Source organism: Haplochromis burtoni, unplaced genomic scaffold, assembly GCF_018398535.1.
Source record: "Haplochromis burtoni strain Fernald_Lab_line unplaced genomic scaffold, NCSU_Asbu1 Contig_2, whole genome shotgun sequence".
NCBI lineage: Eukaryota > Metazoa > Chordata > Actinopteri > Cichliformes > Cichlidae > Haplochromis > Haplochromis burtoni.
The window spans coordinates 3,643,405-3,663,627 of record NW_024582363.1 but is presented as its reverse complement, the minus strand read 5'-3'; the positions used below and the strand labels follow the sequence as shown (position 1 = coordinate 3,663,627).

At 40.8% G+C, this 20,223-nt stretch overlaps 2 protein-coding genes across 2 annotated transcripts in view; one reads left to right on the top strand and one right to left on the bottom strand.

Moving 5' to 3' along the window:
- The window catches only part of garre1 (granule associated Rac and RHOG effector 1), a 40,314-nt gene extending 24,426 nt beyond the window's left edge, over positions 1-15,888 (top strand). Inside the window, exons 7-15 of the mRNA XM_005912997.3 lie at positions 41-202; positions 449-607; positions 4,258-4,355; positions 7,373-7,498; positions 7,583-8,703; positions 9,687-9,852; positions 12,068-12,205; positions 12,917-12,992; positions 13,824-15,888. Coding sequence (XP_005913059.1) covers positions 41-202; positions 449-607; positions 4,258-4,355; positions 7,373-7,498; positions 7,583-8,703; positions 9,687-9,852; positions 12,068-12,205; positions 12,917-12,992; positions 13,824-14,144 — 2,367 coding nt within the window. The 3' untranslated portion in view covers positions 14,145-15,888. The remainder of the gene's footprint in view (positions 1-40; positions 203-448; positions 608-4,257; positions 4,356-7,372; positions 7,499-7,582; positions 8,704-9,686; positions 9,853-12,067; positions 12,206-12,916; positions 12,993-13,823) is intronic.
- Positions 15,889-16,871: 983 nt separating this feature from the next.
- Positions 16,872-18,253, bottom strand: ss18l2 (ss18, like 2). Its single transcript, XM_005913000.3, has 4 exons — positions 17,915-18,253; positions 17,507-17,583; positions 17,339-17,423; positions 16,872-17,250 (listed from the first exon to the last, which is right to left on the bottom strand). The coding sequence occupies exons 1-4, from the start codon at positions 17,981-17,983 to the stop codon at positions 17,188-17,190; spliced, it is 294 nt and encodes a 97-aa protein (XP_005913062.1). The 5' UTR covers positions 17,984-18,253; the 3' UTR covers positions 16,872-17,187.
- Between the last annotated feature and the right edge of the window lie 1,970 nt (positions 18,254-20,223).

Here is a 20,223-nt window from a genome sequence, read left to right as displayed (position 1 = left end):
TTAGCTGTTGTGTGTTTATATCCATGCGTGTGTCGTATAGGGTTGTTGCAGTGAGGCTGAGGCTCAGCAGGCGGGCAGGATGCAGACCACCTCGCAGCCCATTCAGTGCGAGCTGCCCACCATCCCCGTGCAAATTGGCTCACATTTTCTCAAAGGAGTGTCCTTCAATGAGTCAGCAGCTGAAAACCTCAAATTGAAAACGGTATGATCCTCATCTCGTCTACATTCTGTTGTTTTGTTTTGGTTTTTTTTTGTTTCATCATCAAAACATTTTTCAGTGTTTTGAGTGATAACCTTAGCAGATATGTAGGCTCCTGAAGTCTCAAGTTGTTGTTGTTGTTTTGTTTTTTTTTGGGGGGGGGGTTAATACAGGTGTCTATATTGTAACATCAGCAAATATTTGTGATAGGCTGCTTTGGTAATGGACCGCCATGTTTTGTTTCTTTAGCACACGATGCTGCAGCTCATTAAGGAGGCCCTTGGGCAGAACGGAGTGACACCCAGAGATGACTCTCCTGTCACTGAGGTCCTAAACCAGGTCTGCCCATCCAGTTGGAGAGGAGCTTGCAAGACAGCTGTCCAGCTACTGTTTGCCCAGGCTGGTCTGGTGAGTATAGATGTTAGGTCAGAGCACCATTCAGTAGTGTTTGTAAGAATTTCAAAATCAATGGAAAAAAAAAAAATAAAGTGACTTTTCTTATTATAAATATTCCTCTAGATTTTTCTCAGTTTTTCTAAATGCTTAAGAAAGTCACCAGAAATGTAATTTATTTAAGTTATTTTATGTGTCTATGCCAAATGATGACTGGTCTTGTTAACATCCACTGTGTAGTTGGTACCTCAGAACAGTGGATAGTAGGTGGAATACCTGTGTGAACAGGCTTCTTCACTGCCACTGAATCCTCCATCTGAGTATCTGGTGGTTTGGCTACTTACATCCCATTGTTTGTCCGACTTGTACTGAAGATGAGCAGATCTGTCTGCTTGCTTTGAGGCAGCCAGGAGGTGTAAACGAACACCAGTGACAGACAAAAGGGAAGAAACATTCCTTCAGCATCTGGGTGAAGGATAGGCTCGTCTGGACGGGTCTGACGAAATTCAAACAAAACTCCCCCACCCTTCTGTTGAAAAGGAGAGTCGTGGGCAGAGCCATCAGCAAGTCTTTCCTCAGAGTAACACCAGTGTGTTTATGCTTCACTGTTTATTTCCTCTGTGTGGTCTGCCCTGCTTTGTGTGTCAAAACGGAGAGCTTGTTCCCGTCCAGCCCCATGCTAACTGTAAAACAATCCCTATATGATGAATGAGCGCTTTGCATTAGCTCCTTATCTGAGCCTATTACCACCAAACCCAAAATAGATCTTGCAGCGAGTAAGCATGTACACCCACCCTCGCACACGTTGTATCTTCTCCACACATTTACTCACATGCTCATTGTCATGCAATGCACCAAATATGACTCCCACAGAAATGTTTCTCCTCCCTGTTTTCTTTACACTCATGTGACAGTTACAGTGAGAAGCACCGTTTCTGTTGTGTTCCTGGCAATGTTGCTCACTTTTTTTATGGCTGTCAGAGTGCACTAAAACAACACGACCTTGTCTGTTCTGCTGCATTACTTCTCTGTGTGTGTCTGTGTGTGTGTTTCAACATATCTGACCAACTGACTGCATCTGTGTGTGGTTCTCACATAGTTTGCCCCCCCCCCCTTTTTTTTTTTTTAAGGATGCACCTGCCTTTTTAATAACAATAGGGTAATTTCCTGCAATACAGGAAATAGACTCCTCCCACCTTCACTCCCTCTTTATGACCCAGCTACTCAGGTCTCAAGGAGCCAAGGCCACTTTCAAAGAACTTGCAAATATATTTGACTCCCAGCAGACAGGAAGGCTTACCTGTGTGTTGTGACTTGCTGATTAAAGTCATTCACCTTTCTCACCTTGAACTCTCGCTGCTAAGTAGGAAATTAATGAGAGGTACCAGTAACTAGCGTTTGACTTCTAACTATTTTTCCACAACATACCGTGCCTGGAAAAAAGTCTTAAATTAGACTGACATTTTCTTTGAGCATAAGTCATGTCCGGTTGCTTTTTAAGACTGTGTCAGTGTGTGTTGCTGTATATGTGAAGCAAGAAAACTTCAAATATAGAGTAACTTTTTTGATTTCTAAACTGTGACACATTTATATTATCTCTGACAGAACAGGTATACATTTTTACTTGATATAAAAGTGTCATGTAGCAGCATTATGTGTTTATTTCCTGAGTGGGCAGAACACGACAAGCCCAGGCATGTCTGACAGCAAGTGCCACATGTAAATGGTGAATCGACTGGTTCTTATATAACGCTTTCTACTCTACCTGAGCACTCGGTGTACTTTATAGCTCATTCACCCAAGTGCTTGTTTTCTGTGCTTAAGTGCTTTCTATCTAATATTCACACGCTGATGAATGCATCGTAGAGAAACCAGGGTCTCGCAAAGATACAAGAATACAATTTGAGTTTATCTTGCCCAAGTACCTCAAGTTGGGCCTTTTTAGGGTTTGAAACCCACAGAGATGCGGTGTTTGGAGAAAATGCATCCCAGCTGTCCGATAATCTTGACACATAAGGGATAACTAAGGGTTTTGACAATGGTCATGACAAATGCATATTAATGATCAAGAAAATGACCTCGCAGCCCATTTGTTCGTCAGTGGTGCTAGTTTCAGTCATTATGCAAATGTTTATAAGGTTAAAGAAACCTGCATTCAGCTGAGGCTGAAGACGTCACTTGGATGTGTGATGAAACATTTCTCCCACTAAAAAATGCTACGTCCAGATGAACAGAATCAACTTTTTGGGTTGTCATGAAAGTGTTTTACTTCATCTGACAGAGTATATACACTTGTTTGTTTACTCATAGTTGCCAGAGTTTGTCTCCTCTACATAAAGTTTAGTAGGTATTTCACTTGCATGTACAGAAATGGCCAACAAGTTAATGTCACGTCGTAAGCGGTCACGTGTCCCCAAAATCTCTATGCAAGCCTCCAAGGATGGTTTGGTAAAAAGGGAGCTACTTCAAATACTTCAAACCTCCAAATAAGCACAATAAAAAGCAAGAATATGCAAGAAGTGCAAAATAGGCAAGAAAACTGTTCTCACTAAAGGAGGAAACGGCAAACTTGTTTCACCAGTTAAGGGTCGAGCATGAAAGGAGGAGATGCTAGCAGCTGGTGACATGTAGACCCTGACCAGTACAGGATTTTAAAAGTTCTATATTCCAATATATCAGCCACTATATTTATTTTTCTCAGACATTTGAACTATACATAGATTTACTAAACATTTGTCATGTGTAGTTATTTCTGAGTCCTTGCTAAGATGATATGACGGTGCACTTGAGAAATCTTTTACGCCAAAAACAATCTTGTCACAGGAACTTGCGGATTACTTTTTTCCTCCCAATTCTGCCCAGATCAGCTGATTGTTGTGTTCGTGGCGTTCCAAACATGGCACTAATAGGGAAGTGCTTATGAAGTTATTTGCACGCTTAGGAGCATGAAGAAGTTGGTCCTGGTTTTTCAAATGGCGCCAACAGGAAAGTTATGCAGTGACCTCTGGTGGACAAACTATGTAACACTGATACTGACTGAAGGGTGTTTCTCCCAGATCTTCTTTACTTTAACTTCATTTTAACCTTAAATTTAATTTAGAAGCCATTATAAATGCAGATATGAATATATGAGCACAAAGATAATATTTGGTCTAAACTGATATTTCTGGGGGGACAAACTGTGAATGAAAATTTCTGATATCGTTAGATGGTGGTAAAGGAGGGTTTTAATCAGCTAGGTAAAATTGTAATTGTATCTGTCCGTATTCTGTAGGGTTTTGTAGAGTTGGTGTCTTTATACTCGCCAAGTTTGACGTCACATATTTGTAGCACTTTGGACGGTCTTGCATTTCAGTTTTTGTAACCTAGTGCACTGGACCACAGCACTGCAGATGGGTGGAAGATGCGAGTGTACGTTGGGTCAGTTGTTACCGCGATTTTAATGATAGTCCTGTACTGAAGTTAAGAGAGCTACAGATATACAGAGGGAAATGGTGCAACAGCTTGAAAAGAAAAAACTTCGTGGAAAATAAAAAAAAAAATGGCAAAAAAACTTAGCAGCACTCCAGCACAACCTTTTTTTCAGAAGATAAATCACAATAATGGAAAGAAATGGCAGGAAAGGTTAAGATGGCTAACAGAAGGGTATTTCTGTGTCCTGTCAGGTGGTTGTCGATACTGCGCAGATTGAGAACAAGGAGGCCTATGCTCCCCAGATCACTCTGGAGGGATCCAAGGTGGTGGTCCAGGTTCCTTCTACATGGTGAGTACAACGTGAGAAATGCAACACACAAGTTGTTTTTATGAGTTTTTTTTTTTTTTTTTTTTTAACGTGGCATATAGGTAATATGTATACATTCTTTAATTGTTTTTGTTTGTATACATGTTATTCAGCCTTTTTGCCAGGAAATCATAATTAAAACAGGTACCTGGGCTGTTTACTACTGTCGCAATCAAAAGTTTAAGATCACTTGAAAAATGGCAGAAAATTATATTTATATTTTATTATATTTTGCATTGTTGGATCTTAACAAGCTTCCAAGTAGAGCGTCAACAACAACAAGAAGAAACAGGAGTGAGACAAAACAATTTTTGAGCATGCATTTTATTGAAGACAACACTTAAACTGAAACAGTTTAAATAGTTAATGTTTTACAGCTGATCAAAAGGTACAGACCACATGCCTTTAAAAGGTGAAATCTGTGCAAAAATGTGGATTCATTGTCATTTTCTGTCAGGTAGTCACACTGTCATGACGTTCTGATGGTAAAGGCGAAAAACCTTTCCCTTTATGAACGTGGTCGGGTTGTTGAACTGCATAAGTAGGGTCTCTCGCAGTGTGCCATCGCTGCTGAGGTGGGGCGCAGTAAGACAAGTCATGTGGAATTTCTTAAATGAACTTGAGGGTTATGGAGCAAAAAAGTCAAGTGAAGACCCAAAGAAATTTCACCAGCAATGAGGCAGAGGATCCAATTGGCTGTCTGTGAAGACACTGGACGATCCTCGACCCAAATTAAGGCGGTTAGTGGTGCCAACTGCAGCACCATAACATCACACTGCATCTGAGGCTGAAGGGGTTGAAAAACAAAAAACGTCTTCAAAGGCCTGGTCTCCTTGAGCGCCACAGACCTGACCATTTGGACTTTGCAAGAGAGCACCAAACATGGGACACTGAAAAGTGGAAGAAAGTTTTATTTTTTGATGAGAAAAAATTTCACCTTGATGCAACGTTGCTGGCATGACAAGCAGATCCCATGTGAGATGTTTTCTATGCGCCACAGTGGGGGGAGCGCCATAACTGGTCTGGGGTGCTTTTCCTTTAAGTGGAACAATGGAGCTTCTGGAGGTGCAGGGGTGTCAAATGGCCGCTGGCTATGTCCCCATGTTGCAGAGAGCATCCTTCATGACTGAGGGCCCTCATCTCTGTGGTAATGACTGGGTTTTTCAACAGGACGATGCTACAGTACACAATGCGCGCAGGACAACGAACTTCTTCCAGGAGAATAACAGGGGGTCATCCTGCATGTTCCCCTAATCTAAATCCAATTGAGAACCTTTGGGGATGGATGGCAAGGGAAGTAGATGCCCTTCGTGCAGCCATCTTCAACACTTGGAGAAATGTTCCCAGCACCTCATGGAAACGCTTGCATCAAGCATGCTGCAACAAATTTTTGAAGTGATCAATGGTGGAGCATTGTTTTCAATAAATTGCATGCTCAAAAAATGTTTTGTCTACTCCCCTTTCTTCTTGTCGTTGAAGCTTTACTTGGAACCTTGTTAAGATCCAACCATGAAAATGATTTTTTTTTCCGCCTTTTTTTAAGTGGTCTTAAATCTTTGATGGGACTTGTCTATCAGTTCTTCGTCACAGCTGGTTTTAATAGTGTAAATTTAGTCAACCTTAAAAGCTGCATCCCAGTGCTGTCTTATTTGGCAGTTGGTTTTATGATGGCAAATATCGCGCCGTAGACTGATTTTTTTTATTTATTTTTTTTTTATTTTTTTTTTAAAATAAATAAAATAAGATTGAGGCCAACCACTAGTTTTTGAAGACAAGTTATGATGGCTGGAACCAGACAGGATGAAAGACGGGCTGGATCTTATTGTGAAACAGGGGACAGACATGAGCATAGTCTGCAGTCATCAGAAAAGTGTTTACTGAGATCACAGACCAAGAGAGCTGAAAGTTTGTCTTTTGTTTTTTATTTGTTTTTTATAAACTTCTTTACAACAGGAAGTCTTTTTGCAGCCAGAAGAGTTGCCCCTGCTGGCCATTAACAAGAATACAGGTTTAAAGTATTAATGTGTTGGCTTCACTTTTCAGAGCCAGAAGCTTTATTCATCTTTTACAAATTCTGTGGCCAATGCTGATGTTTAAATAGATGACAAAAAAACAAACAAAGAAAAACTGCTCTTACACTGCAGAACTTCAACTTTACTTATTTATAGCATCAGCTGTAAATTTTCAAGCACACCTACACATGTGCTGACTGAGCTTTGGGTAATAAATCAGTGCATTAGTATCTGAGCCTTTTCATTGTGGGTTTGTGAGCAGACAGCAGAATTTACAGTCCCTTAGTAAACAGATAAGTAACATACAAATCTAGACTGTTGGAGACAGTTGAAAATTGAAGGCAAGTAAATTGAAGTTGGTATTATGGAACAAATCAATACATGCTGTTGATTTGGACGGTTTTATACAGACTTTAAAGCTTAAGGCTCAAGAGGGATTGAGAATGTGTTTGATATAAAATATTTAATAAACAGTGAAATGCTGGTTAGTGCCTTCATACTTAGGTAGTATATAAGAGATTTTTGTGTAAATGATGTGTACTTAAAAACTGAGCCATATCATTGGTATTTGTGGTGTTAGAAAAGTCAAACTGGTTTTTGATTCAGAGCACTTTTATAATGGTCCTGGAAGAAGGTGTTTCTCAGAGGCTTTTATTTAACTGACTTTTTTTTTTTTTTTAAAGTTATGTACTCTAATGCAGTGCTGATATTATGTGTGTTGTAAATCAAGTCAAACTAGTCAAAGCAAGTATTATTTTAGGGAATAGGGGAAGTATTTCTTCTTAAAACCTCTGTCGTGTCACAGTACATAGTTTTGTGATGAGTTTGAGTTTTTTATTTTAATAAAAGGAAGTGTGGGATCTTTTCTTGTTTATAAATATCACATGCCAGATATTCATCTCACCTGAGCCTTTATGTGTAAGACATATTGTTGGACTCACAGATCATGTCCTGTCCTGTTGTGAATGTTTGTGTCTTTGGGTTCAGGTGTTTGAAGGAGGACCCAGCTACTATGTCCTTACTCCAGCGAAGCTTGGACCCAGAGAAGACACTTGGTCTTGTAGACGTGCTTTACACAGCGGTGTTTGACATCAACAGGTGGAAGGAGAGAAAGTGAGTAGATGTTAGTAATGATTAACTATTTCATTCCATGTTTTGACTAGCTAACACACATTTCTTTTCTCCTGTCCACAAAAGAGAGCAAGCCTTGCCCACTATTCAGATACAGCTACAGAGAGAGAGCCCAGACTATGGCATCCCCACAGACTTGCCTCCAGGTACCAGCTCCAAGACCTCTAGTGGACTGCCCAAAACTATATCAAAGCTGACTTCCAAGTTCACAAAGAAAGTCTCATCCAGCTCAAATAGCGGAGGCAGTTTTTCCATCCCTAGTACTCCATCTCGCAGCATGCTAACAACCAGTAACTCTGAGGACAAGGCAAAAGGCCTGGGCCACAGTGATGGGAGGCTACAGAGCATCCTGCAGATGGGCAGCCAGCCTTGTACCTCTGACTCCACTCAACAAAACCAGCTGGCCAACGGTTCAGTTTCTGAAGACCAGGGGATGAACCTGCCCACAGACCAAGAGATGCAGGATGTCATTGACTTTCTCTCAGGATTCAACATGGGCAAATCCCAGCAAGCCTCACCCCTGGTCAAGAGGAGGAACTCTGTGGCTTCTGCTAATCCTGCTGAGCTGAAGCCCCCAAGTGGTCCTTCACAAGCCACCTCATCAATCTCTCACAGTGCCCTGCAGCCTCCAGCTCAGACCCTGCCTCAGCCCCAGCCTCAGCCTCAACCTTCACAGCCAGTACAGAAACAACAGCCTCAGCCTAATCCACAGCCGCCTCCCCAACAGCAACAACAGCCCCAGCAGCAGCAGCAACCCCCTCCTCCACCACCTCAGCAGCCCTCCCCACAGGCCCAGCACCTCTACTACCAGCACCTCCTGCAGCCCATCACTCAACAACAAGCGCCTCCCCCACAGCTTCCTCCCCAGCAAACCCCACCCCAGGTCTTACCACAACAAAGAGTGGCAAGCAAGTGGCTGGGCACTTCTGGACAACAGCCTCCGCCGCAAGGACCCCCAGCAGGGCTATCACCCCTAGGTCCCATTGGGCAGTGGGCATCATCTGGACTGCCAGACTTGAGCTCAGACCTGTACAGTCTGGGCTTGGTCAGCACCTACATGGACAGTGTCATGTCAGAGATGCTGGGTCAGAAACCCCAAGGACCTCGTAACAATACATGGCCCAACCGGGACCAGAGTGAGGGAGTGTTTGGAGTCCTGGGGGACACATTGCCCTTCGACCCAGCAGGTGATGTTTACCTTACAGTTTCATGTTTGAGTTTACATCCATATGAAACAGAGTGAACATTTATTTATATAAGAACAGCTCAACTCTTTAAGTTAAAAAGAAGGCAGACACTCACATCCAGAATATGAAGAAGTTGAGAGCACAAAAATCAGGATGACTAAATTCACCAATCTTTGTTACTTGCATTATGCATTTTGGTAGTGATATCCATTAACATACTATGTTCTTATTAAATAAACAAATAATGTTGATTGTGATGAGATGAGGGAACAAACCAAAGAGCCTTTTATTTAGTTTTCTTTCACTGGGTTAGGTTAAGTTTCAGCTAATCCTGCAGCATTGATGGCACTGACTTTCATTATTTTAAAACCTCAGAGAAGCTTAGTAGTGTCTCTAACACTTTGAAAGGTATAGCTGGAGACAAATGTTCAGGAAAGGGGTGTGGGTGGCCTGAGTCTCCCTACAGTACAATCAAGATGAAACCATTAAGAAGATGGTAGTGGGTATCAAGCTGACTGTAAAAAGTTTTTAATTTAAATTCAAATCTTAATCGTGTCATAAAAGAAAATTAGCTTTCAAACATCAGCTGATATCAAAAATAAAGATGCGACTACCAGACAAATATTACTACAGTGCATAAAAGACACTCTAATTTGATTAAATTGAGCAGATTTTTCTTAAAACCTGAAGGGTGACATAAGACACCTGATATCAATATTGGTCAGGTACAATGAGAAGTTGTGGCTACAACTGTAAGTTGGTGATGTGCGCTGAATTTAGCTTGTGTCAGTTATATTTCTTACAGTGCAGCACACTCTTTTGATTGCGTCGAGGCCCATTGTGCAGAGTTGACTTAAGGCTATTGTGATTTTTCTGCTGTGGTAGACAGTCTGGCTGAATAGATTGAGCTCCAGGGAGCGAAAGAGAAAAGCTGAGGGTGTCAGAAACTCATAGTTGTGTTTATCCTCCCTTTCCACGCGCAGTTGGCTCGGACCCGGAGTTTGCACGTTACGTCGCCGGCGTCAGTCAGGCCATGCAGCAGAAACGGCAGGTACAGCACATTCGCCGCCCCAGCAACACGCGCAGCAACTGGCCAATGCCTGATGAGCAGCACAGGACCTGGTCCCACCCAGAATACTTCAGCGAGGGGTTGGTACCCATACATCTGCTTTTACCACTCATTCATTGCCAGACAAGTTGACATTTTAGCACGTGTCCCACATAGGGATGTTTAAGAATATATAATGACCCTCAATCAACCAAGCTATTTCAACTAGAATCAGAGTAAGGGCCTTTTTATGATGCATGGTTTTAGTTATTCAACCTATGCTGTTTCATTTATATGTGACAGAGATTCTAAAAATGCTCTTATGTTATTGGTTAAAAAACACCAATTCTACAAATAAATTACATTTTATAATATGTGTCTATTACTATTTCAAAAACAGCTGGTCTTTGGTTCAACAGTACTAAAACCCAAAACTTTGGGTATGTCTACGTGAATTCTACAGTATTCTGTTATCATTTTAACTCAAAAAATATCAATAAACAAATTGTAATAAAGTCATCATGTTTTTCATCCTTTTCCTTCCATGCTTCTATTTAAAACTGAACCTAAACAAACCTTTGTAGAAAGGTCATTTGTTTATTATTGGGATCTGACCAATCAGTATTATATGTCAGTATTAGCTGTTTGCCAATCTATCTCTGTCAGCATTCATAAGCTGATAAATGAAAAATTAAAGAAAAGAAACCATGTTATGAATATTTACTTAGTTTGTCATAGTTAAGGTCATTCATGCATGTAAACCAGTAATAAGAACCGCGGCAAATGTTAAGATCATTTCTTTATTTTTTGTATGTCAGAAAGCAAAAGAAAATCAGTCAGTCAACAAATGTCAGTTTTGGTCTTAAAATTCAGTTACACTCGGTCTATTGTAGGTAAAGATCTTAACATCAAACATTCAATTTAAAAAAAGTATTTTTCTTATAAGACAAACTGGTAGTGAGTTGTTTTTAGGAGGAGTCTTTTAGCAGCACTGCACTTACAGGGGTTGATTTATAAGATTTTAGTGATTGGCTTTAAGGTTTGTTGTGACCAGGTTTCAGATAGCATCTCAGAGCTGCTCTCCCCTGCCACTGTGTGCACAGCCTGAGGCAGATAAGAACCTTCTTGCTGTTGATGTCTCTGAATTTAAGATGAGCAGATCATGGTTCTGCTGTTGGAACACCTAAGCTCTGGATAAATCTGCCTGAGGAGCTGTTATCATCTTTTAGCTCAAACATTTGTTTCTGCTGATATCATTCCTTTGATTGGCCAGCCATGGTTGCATTCCTGACATTGTTTTCACTTTGAGAGTCTGTCTCTGTGTGTGTGTTTCTGTCATTATGGCAGTGCTCCTGTGAGGCAACTAGCACAAAGGTGTTTTTGAGGACTTTTAAAGGTGTTTGTTTTGTCCAATTAATTTAAATCATGTAAACAGCATCCAGAAAGTCATTTAGGAAAAAAGAGAAATACACTATACAAAATAAAGTAAAATGCAGTACAATATTGTTCTATCTTCTGTTGATGTAGCTTTGACAAAATCATATACTCTTAACCACAGATAAATAAATGCTCCCAGAGCCAAGAGCCTATGAAGTCAACAGTAAAGTGTGTACAGAGGTCAGGGCAGGGGGCTGCCCCATAGATTTTTGAGACTGGAAGTCTTTTTGCAACCAACAAAGGTCACCCCCTTGTGGCCATTGCAAAGCATGCATGTATCAGCAACTTCACATTTTAAAGCCAAAAGCTGTAAATGACAGCAGTATGCAGCATCGTGCTGATTCTCAAATGTGACAAGTACAGATCAGTGCTTTCCTGTTTGTATGTTTGCAATGCAGGGATGTCTGACTTTTGGTAGTTTGAGAACCAGCATACTGATGGGTTTCACATATGGTACATTTGTTTTGAAATGTGAAAGCTTTCATCGTCGTGGGCACCGGCATAGTTTTAAACTGTCAAACTGTGTCATGTGATGTTTTGATTATGTTTTTAATTTATCCAACATTAGCAAAAAGTGAGGCATTTAGCATGTTTATCCTGGGTGCTCTTGTTTAATTCCACCCACATGTGACACACCATCCTGCTCACAGATGCAAGCAGATAGAAGTAAACAAGCCATCATTGCAGTTATGCGATCTCACTTTTAAACCCTATGCAAAAATGTATCACTTTTATGCAGCTTTTGCTTTGAATAAAGGCCGAGAGATACTGGGCTTTAAATTCATATGTTTAAGTTGTCTAATTTTGTTGGTTTTGTTATACACAGTTTTTAGTAACTAATAGAAAAATTGCTAACACCTTCTCTGGTTGTGCCCACAGTGATGCTGTAAACAGTGCTTGGTCAGCCAATCAGGGGGACTCGGCCAGCTCTAGTGACGAGACATCTTCAGCCAATGGTGACAGTCTGTTCTCCATGTTTTCTGGGCCAGACCTGGTAGCTGCAGTTAAACAAAGGCGGTAAGTCTGAAAGTCATCCACTTGTGGTGTTTATCTTGTTCTGTCTTCCTGGTTTGGTCCTTATGGAGCCCCGCAAGGGACATGGGAGAAGAAAAAATAAAGCTGAAGTTTTGCAAGATCTTGCAAAAGTTTTGGCCGCATTCTTCAGAGGCCGCCAGCTTGAAGCTGACCGGGAGGTCAAGGCACGATGTGCCGGGAGTGCGGTGTTCCCCCCGACTGTAGTGAGCCTCGACCTCCCGTTAGCTTCGAGATGGTGGGTAACAGACGTCTCCTAAAATGTCGGAGCACTTTTGCAAATATGTGATGTCATGATAAACCGAGCAGATATTTGACGTTTACACAGCTACATTCACGCCTCAAAATATCTTCAAAGTTTATTTTGTGACCCACAAAGCGTAATATTAAAACTAAGTAGCTGCCGCCATTGTTGGAAACGAATTGGCTGGGCCGCGCTATGAATTCTGGGATAGGTTGGGTTACGAAGGATACACTGACTCGGCCTTCAAATGTGACCTGCAAAGTATGCAGTCTATTTTGCGAGATCTCGCAAAACTTTTGTTTGCAAAAGCTCATCTTAATTTGTTTTTCTCCCATGTCCCTTGCGTGGCTCCGTAGGTCATCGTGTTTATCTCAGTAAAAATATCTGCTGCAGTTTAACATTCATCAGATACTCTTTGTGAGTATGTTCAGTGTAGATTTCTCTGTCCTCAGGAAACACAGTTGTGGTGAGCCTGAGGTGTGCACTCTGCCTTCACCACCTCTCCATCACATCGGCGACGATAGCCAGGTAAAGTTTGAACCCCTCTGTGCCAGTGAAATGTCACACTTCATTTTATTTTACGCTGGACTAATTATAGATTCCTGTGTTTAAGAATGGTTCAGGAACTCCCCCAAAATAATAAATGTGTCAAACGAATGTGAACAAACAGCTGCTATAAGTCCTAAATGTCTAGGTATCAGCTGAACTACACCCAGATCATACTTTTATGCAATACCTGTTTGTACCACAGGATTCTGCAATGAGTCGGTGTAACATCCGTATAACCAGGCAGGTCATTAATGGTAGCACACAGTGGATGTAGCCACCGTGACATCATGGATTGGTTAGGGAAGTCCCGTTATGAAGCGTTTTCAAGCAAGGGTAGGAATTGGCTCCAGAAGTGCATAATAGACTGCTGTGAACATTCCCATGAAATCCTCCTTTCTGACTCTTGGAATTACCTGGATTTACAAAATGAGCCTAATATTCTGTTTAATATGATCTGAAAGTAGTGATTGAGATTATAAAGTCACCAGGAAAATACTGAAGTCACAAATGTCAGATTAAGTCACGTTCACTTCCTCTTCATTCTCAAACCCAGAAGCTACATCCGTGTTTTACACACATACATTAAAAGATGGCTGTTGAGAGAAAAATTACAGTCTAGGAAAAGCCAAAACCTCTTGAGGAGATTGGGGTAGGGCTGTAAATTAAAAGAGCAGGAGCACTGGTGAAATGCTGCCCCCTGGTGGGGAAGGTTTAGAAACAGTTTGCAGAAGATGATTACAAAAACGCCTTTAACCATTTCTACTATTTTTGATTGCATGTTGACTCGTCATGTTCCGGCCTCCTCCACAGGACAGCAAAACTAAAACTTGGCCTCCCAAAGCACCGTGGCAACACTCCACCCACACCAACACCATGCCCAATCCCAGCTCTTCCTTGTACCAGATGAACATCCCTCCTTCTTCCCAGTGGGGCGACTCCATGCCAATGCTCCAGTCTCCCGTGTGGTCTACTGCCAGCGACTGCTCCCCCTCCACCGGCATCTCCTCTGGTTTTCCGTTCACCCAGCAGCAGCAGCAGCAGCAACAGCAGCAACATAAACCGATGACCAAGGGCTTTAAATCCTTCCCCGTCAAGCATGAGCACAGACCCTCCTACCTTCACCAGTACTGATCCCGATCTAATGTCTAACGAGTCCACGGTGAAGTGCCACAGAGGACCCGTAGCTCTGTTACATGAGCCACTGAGTGGGCCGAGCTACAGCCATTAAACTCCACACCCAGCGAATTGGAAAATTTCAAAAGCCTCACAGGCAACGTAAAGTATACACACTGGCTCGACATTTTTTTGTATCTATATTTTTCCATGTCAAACATCCCCATCAGAAAAAGATGTATTTTGAAGTTTTTCAAACTGCCATGTTTTAACCATGAAAGGTGCGCATGTCGTGCTGGCAGCAGTTAGTCAGGTGGTCGTTTCTCTGTCTGTCGAGCAGAAATTTCCTCAGACAAGAGCTGGAGACGTGCAAAGCCGTCACCCACTTGCTTCTGCAGCTAAAAGTGTGAGTGTGTGTGTGTGTGTGTGTAGAGGAGGGGATTACAAGGAGGCAGGGGCTTAAAATGCTCTCATTTTGCCCGTAATAAATATACTGTGTCTACATAGCTGTAACTGCCAAATCTCATGCAAGATGACCCAGAATACAGCTACCATCTACTGTTTCATAGCTTGTAAAATAGTGAAGTTGAAATATAAATATTTAGTACTTTTTATTAAGAGGCTTTGAGCAGGCTCAGCATAAATATAGTAAGTCACTGCAGAGGTGTAATTTGAGAGAAATACACTACTTTTTCAACAACTGACCAGAGTTAAGAGTTATAGCAGTAACTATGTGCCATGTTGGTATCGATAGCACTTGCAGAATATTATTTCCAACCAAAGCGTTGTTCGGAAGACGAATGGTGCTGAAGAGATGAGAGGCAGTCTGAGATTATTGATCAACATGAAGTTAAACACCCTACTAGATGTGAGCATTAGGGAACATCTTCATTTCCTCTTCTCTAATTGGCAGTTGTTGGCTCCAGATTGACACTAACTCCCATAAACCTAACGTTTCTTCTTTGTTTAATAACACAATATTTTTTGTGTACAATTATTGACAGTATTAATCTTATTTTTGTATTTTCTTACATGTTATACCATACTGTATGTTAGTATTCCTGCAGACATATTACCTAAAACATTATTTTCCACCTCCCAATATGTGAAAAAAGCACATGTTTTTCCTACAGAGTTTAACTACAGCATCGATCTATAAAGGTTACCAAATACGCCATGCTAAACACTAAAACATTGTGTAACGAGGGTGGGTTTTTTGTTGTTGTTGTTTTGTTTTTTCAAGCCCTTGTTTCCTCCGTTCCTATGGCAGTGGGCTGTATTTAAAAGCCCAGAATGTTATCTTTTTGTGATGTTTGCGGATGCCAATGTTGCCTGTATTTATGAAATGACACCATGTTTTCAGAAAACTAACATACTTAACATGTTTACAGAGAATTGTTTGCTGTATATACATATAAATATATATCTTTTTATAGTTAATGTGCTTTGCACAATCAAGATATAGGGTTTGTTGCTTTTTGTCTGTGTTATCTCCCTAACTGTTGCAGCCTTTTTTAAGACATCAGTACAGACCTTGGACTGTAACTGTTAGCTTCTCAGCTGTGTCAAATGGTTTACTAGTGGCTTCTAAAAAAAACACAAAAAAAGAGAAAAATAATAATAAAAACATGTTGCCCTGATAGAAGATATGAAGGGGGGCTGCTTGGCTTATGTTGCTTATTGTTCTCTTGAGCTGGCAACTGAATCTTTCCAAGTGTACCAGCAATGCAAAAAATAAATAAAAATAACTAGCAATTCAAAATGCTGTTGTTTTTTTAAATTTTGTTGTTTTTTTTTTTAAACATAAGTCTCTTGCTGGTTTTCATTTTTTTCCTCCCGCTTACTTCACCTATCGTCTGCTTTTTATCTGGGCCTGGATTACAGGGACTGCAGTCTAAACAGACCTCCTCCTTCACAGCTGTGTGCTCCAGCGCCAAATGGGGAGAACACACAGCCATTCCTAAGCCAGGCAAAAGATATCTCTCCAGCATGTCCAAGACACAAAACAAGACAAGGAAGCTTTCTTAATCGAGATACAGTTGACCCTCAAAATTTGCGGGGGTTACATTCCTTTAAAAAACTGCAAATTCTGGATGTGGTTCAAAAAAAGCCTTTCTTTTTTTTTTTAAATTTAAGGTTAGTTTAAACCCTAAATATGCTTTTGTGTGGCGTCTTATGGCTTTTAGAACAAAACGAACAACATGCAGATAGCTACACGCAGAGATGCATTAAGGAGAGCTGAATTACACTCTCGGATTGGCTACTTTCTGCCTCTGAATGGTATCTCACCATCTCAAACAAAGATATCCTCTGAAACAAAACTGCAACTTTGTGGGGGAATACTGTAGCCTGTGTTAGTTTCTGTATAATGTAACTTGGATATATGTAGGTGTGGTAGCTTTCAAGTTGTAGCTCAAGGCCTCAGAGAGGAAAGAAAAACAGCTGGGGTGTTCTAAACCAGAGTGATAAAAGATGCTCCTGCTGAAAGCATTTAAGTGGATGTGAACTCTACACCTCAGGTTTACTATAACTGCAAGCCCTTGTGAAACCCTACACCTGATGTGCCCCTTCCTTATAAATTTAAGTACCTAGTGCTGTTAACACACCTTTCACAGATATGAATGCTGAGGAAGGTGTTGGGTTGACTATAGGTTGTACAGATTCTGCAGAATAATTCAGGCGTAACAGGGGAATAGTGTGCATCAATACAATATAAAATCTGAAGAGACAAAAAGCACTCATGACTAGTGCAAATAAAATTTTATTTTGTTTCCAATTTTGTCCGCAGATATCCAGCTCGACCCTGAAATGGTTTACGTCACTGAAAACAGTTTTTTTGTTGTGAGATCATTCTCGACTGGCAGGGTGCTTTGAGAGGGCATTTTCTGCCAAGGCTAGAGACCTTTTTCCTGACAAATAACAGGAGGTGGATCCTTTGCTTTCATTGTCCATATCTCCAAGTTTTGTGAACTCCACCTTGGCAGTTTCTGTGCAATTATGCTGTCAAATGACCACAATCACATGCTTCTGAGGAAGAATGCAGCTGTCACAGAAACTGCAATCAGCTGCCCTCTGTGTGCCCATTCACAGCTGCTGCTGAAGCTGATGTGTCATTAGATGTGCACTAGAAACGAAGACAATAATAGAGCATTAGAAACAAGCCACCTCCATCCTCATTATTACTGCTGCTTCTGTGTCTGGGCTGTGTTTACATTTGATGTGGAAGCTGCACTGTCGGGACTTGCATCAGCTATGGTTGCCAGGTAGACAATGTTGCGATGCAGAATCTGTTGGTATCTGTTGGAAAATAGAAAAAAATTAATAACAACACTATGAAGTCAATCAACAGCATTAGTGGAGGAGAGGTTTGTGTAACTTACTGCACACACTCGACCGCGCGTCCTTTCTGCATGTACTCTGTAATGCATCTGATCAGTTGATCGTTTTCATCCAGTAACTGGAACAAAGCAGAGAATCCGGCAGGACCAGAGAGAAATTTAGAGAGCGTAAAGCCGCTTACAGCAAAAAATAACAAAGGTTTTCACGGAGTATTGAACCATGTTAAGATAAGGCCCTACCACAACCACTGTTAACATTTTTATCTAAACCCGTCACCGGGACAAGTCCGTGTAAAAAGTCAACAGCCAAATGCGATAAGGTTACCAATTCCCCCCGCCCCAATAAGGGTGAACGTATAAACCTGTTAGCAAGCTAATTGCTAATCCAAGAACGATCGAGTCATAAAAACAACGTAAAAGCTTCTAAAATATACGTTCTTGGTGTCTTACCCTCTGTATCGTCTCTTGGTTGACTGTAGCTTTTCCTCTGAGTTTCTTTGGTACAAACACAATCGACATGTTTAATTTAATTCTACTACAACGATTTCGCTTTTACGACGCCAGCTGACCGGAGAGCTTCTTCTTCGTGGGACGTATTATGTTCGACTCGCACACGGGGAGGCAGGCACAGCCCAGCGGCCGAGGGAAACGTCAGGGGCGGGAGCCGACCAAAGATGATATGTGCAGAAAGATGGAGCACTCCATTGCATCGAAGGCTGAACGCTAGATTAAAGAAGCTCGTTTCCGCCACTGAAAAGACGTACTATCGCATTGTTAAAAAAAAAAAAAAAAATTAGATAACCTAAAAATTGTAGTTTTTAAGTCGAACTTTAAATAAATTAATTGAAATTTTGACTTAGGAATCCCCAAGTTTGTTGCAGGTTTTGATAGATTAACAATAAACTGGGGAGGAACTGTCAGGTGTTCAGCTTGATAAAGATGTCTTTCACGTGCATGTATGTGTATTTGCATATACACTCATTTGATTAGGTACTAGTGATGGGATTTCCGGCTCTTCGGCTTGGCTCACTAAAAAGAGTCAGATTTTTCGGCTCCCAACCGGCTCTTCAGGTTGTTTTGTTGCTTTAATTAATTTATTATTAACAATAATATAAAATTATGCACAAAAGTAATTACTAATGTAAAAAAAAGTGGTTTTATTTATATATATTTATATATAAATATATGCGGTGGCCCCTAGAGACAAAGCACATACACGTAAAAACTCCAAAAAGCACTTACAAATTCCAAAACACATTTCTAGCGTTAACTGACCTTCCAAAACAGAGCTACCTAGATCACTTAAATTGCACAATTGAAAGCATATGTGTATTGTTTGTGTATTTATACACAAGCACTCATATATATTCAAATAATTTAAAAAAAAAATGTTCATTTACCTGTTACTACCACACACCAAATCCGTTCGTTGGTACTTCCTGGCTTGTGTAGCCACTAGGTAACAAAAGCTCAACACTGCGCCTAGCTTTCTGGAGCACTTCTGTTGTCTTTTGTACATGTCTTGGAGTTTGTACGTGCTATGGAGTTTTTAAGTGTTTTGGAGTTTTTACGTGTTTTGGAGTTTGTATGTGCTTTGTCTCTAGGGGGCCACCATAAATATACTTTTATTTATTCACTCCACATAAAATATAATAAATAAATCATATAATACAAAAAACAACTATTCACATTTCAATTTTTAACTATTTAAATTTTCAGCTTTTTCCTTTTACAAATTGAAAGTGACAACAAAACACTGCAAACCACAACACAATTAAATATAAATTAAAATATGAAAACAAAAAGAAGATGCATATTCTCTGTCATATGGGCCTGCATGAATAAACTTTTTGAATCCTTTATCATCTGCAACTGAAAATAGTTGTGGATGATTACTATACCTTTCTAATGTGACGTTGTTGTCCCTGGCTCTCTTTCTCTCTCTCTCCCTCCTGCTCTGTTCCTGTGCTACTGAGAGTGTAACTACCGCCCCTCCCCCCCTCTTCCCAGCGCAAAGCACAAGGCTCCTGTGCAAGGTGAAGCAGAAAAAAGTGGAAGAGAGAGGCTGAGAGACAGAAGAAAAAAAACCAAGACTCCCAATAAGGAGCCGGCTCGAGTCGTTTGTTCGCGACCGACACATCACTATTAGGTACGCCTGATCCACTGTTTGTTTACCAAATATGTAACACACACACACAAAACAAAGACACACTTTAGAATGCTTGAACGCTCCTTGATAGGACCTACATGTGATATATTATAGTGCTTAAAAGGACCTTGAACTGACAGCAACCAAGAAAACATTGAAAAAGTTTTGATAGAGTTTTACAACAACAACCAAAACCATTTTCAAACGTTTCTCACCAATTTAAGAGCAAAAAAAACACATTTCACCATGTCATGTGAAATATTTGAAGGGAGCATTTTGGGAAACCACTACAAGGTAGAAGCTTTCCTTGGAGAAGGCACCTTTGGTCTCGTAACCAAATGTCAAAATACAAAAACCAAGCAAGCAGTGGCTATTAAAATCAACAAGAGCAAACCTGAAATTTTGCAACAGGCAAGATGGCAGGCACGTCCTCTGTGTGCAGCGATTCCTGGTACCATTGTGCAGACGATTTGGTATAGGGCACCCGAAGTTATGCTTCATATTACATATAATGAAGCAATTGACATGTGGCCTCTGAGCCGGCTAGCTGTGGAGCTTGCTACAGGGTTGCCACTCTACCCTGGGAAAATGAATTATGATGTTTTAAAAT

What these genes read in the sequence shown, in the direction of transcription:
- ss18l2 (XM_005913000.3), bottom strand. Translation starts at nt 17,983, where the DNA reads ATGTCGATTGTGTTTGTACCAAAGAAACTCAGAGGAAAAGCTACAGTC. An exon ending in ACCAAGAGACGATACAGAGG is followed by an intron (nt 17,584 to 17,914) that starts GTAAGACACCAA and finishes GCTTTGTTCCAG; the next exon opens with TTACTGGATGAAAACGATCA. An exon ending in GTGCAGCTTCCACATCAAAT is followed by an intron (nt 17,251 to 17,338) that starts GTAAACACAGCC and finishes CTTCGTTTCTAG; the next exon opens with TGCACATCTAATGACACATC.